Source organism: Myotis brandtii, unplaced genomic scaffold (genome assembly GCF_000412655.1).
Source record: "Myotis brandtii unplaced genomic scaffold, ASM41265v1 scaffold583, whole genome shotgun sequence".
NCBI classification, from domain to species: Eukaryota; Metazoa; Chordata; class Mammalia; order Chiroptera; family Vespertilionidae; genus Myotis; species Myotis brandtii.
The window spans coordinates 606,266-607,640 of record NW_005370191.1 but is presented as its reverse complement, the minus strand read 5'-3'; the positions used below and the strand labels follow the sequence as shown (position 1 = coordinate 607,640).

General features: G+C 57.2%; 1 protein-coding gene across 1 annotated transcript in view; it reads left to right on the top strand.

The window, feature by feature from the left end:
- The first annotated feature begins 592 nt into the window (after nt 1-592).
- Nucleotides 593-1,375, top strand: part of FIS1 (fission, mitochondrial 1) — a 3,751-nt gene continuing 2,968 nt past the window's right edge. Inside the window, exon 1 of the mRNA XM_005879133.2 lies at nt 593-720. Within this exon, the coding sequence (XP_005879195.1) occupies nt 676-720 (45 nt within the window). The 5' untranslated portion in view covers nt 593-675. The remainder of the gene's footprint in view (nt 721-1,375) is intronic.

The window sequence follows — 1,375 nt, the reverse complement described above, 5'->3', positions numbered from 1 at the left end:
AGAGAGGAAGGGAGAGGGAGAGATAGAAACATCAATGAGAGAGAACCATTGATTGGCTGCCTCCTGCATCCCCCCTACTGGGGATTGAGCCCACAACCCAAGCATGTCCCCTTGACTGGAATCGAACCTGGGACCATTCAGTCCTCAGGCCAACACTCTATCCACTGACCAAACCAGGTAGGGCTGGTAATTCTATTTTTCTTCCAGGCACTGAAAAGTCACATAGCTTTCAGGGTCCCAGGTTTCTGGGAGGGTCCTATAGCTCATCTTAAGTTGGAAGGTGAGACGGGTAGGGTTGGCGGGTCCCTAAAATTATGTGGTCCATGCCCGGTTCTCCACCTTCCTCTGTGCTATTTGGAGGACGGCACATGCAGGGCACCCAGGAAGGCCGCGAGTGGCATTGTAAGCAGCCCGCTGCGGGTGGGAGTGACTGTGGGAACCCTCTGAGGGAAGGAATTACGCCATCGGCACGCCCACTGTGCAGGGAGGAAGGGGCGGGGCTCCACTCGCCGGTGGAGGGCGGGCTTGCGTCGGCTAAGTGAAGCGATTGGCTCTGCGTAGGGGAGGCGGCCCTTTTCCGCTGAACGCCGGAAGTTGTTCTCCCCTCCTGCCAGTGGGCCATGGAGTTGGTGGCACAGTAACGTCTGAGGTGTGAGGATTGCGGGGCCGGCGGCCATGGAGGCCGTGCTAAACGAGCTGGTGTCTGTGGACGACCTGCTGGTGAGGCCTGGCCCAGAGGGAGGGAGAGGAAAGGTTCGGGCGGGCGGGTCCTGAGAAGAATCGGATAGGGGCCAAACCCTTTTCTCATCATCAGCCTTCCCTAGTGACGCTGAACTACTACTCCCGGCAGCCTTTGCAGCGTCCGTCTCCTGCCGAGATGTTCCATTTTGCCCCAGAGACTAATGGGACTTGTAGTTTCCTACGCCACCACGCCTCAGACTCAAGGCCTGGAGTCTGGCTTGGAAAGACTGATGGGTTCTGGGTGCGTGCAACAGTTAGGTCAGAGTCCTAACCTGGTTTAGAGTGCTCCCTCGGTGGCGACCACCATAAAGTTTCATATGTTACTGTATCTGGCACGGTGCTAAGTACATCGCAGGCGATATCTCAATCTTTGAGTTATGAGAGGTAGGCAGCATCTTGTTCCCGTTTTGCAGATAAGAAAAAGTCCAGACTCGGCAAAGCGGGACGGGATGGGGGAAGCAGTCTCCGACGAGGGACTGTGTGGGCTGCTGAGCAGTTCTGACTGGTGTTGAACAGCATGTTTACTGTTTAGCCACTCGGGGTCAGTTGCTCCGGGAGCGGTGCCTGGAACCGCCACCAGGTGGCATCTCCACTCAGTACCAGTAGGGGGAGGGAGCGGGGATGGGGGTGGGGT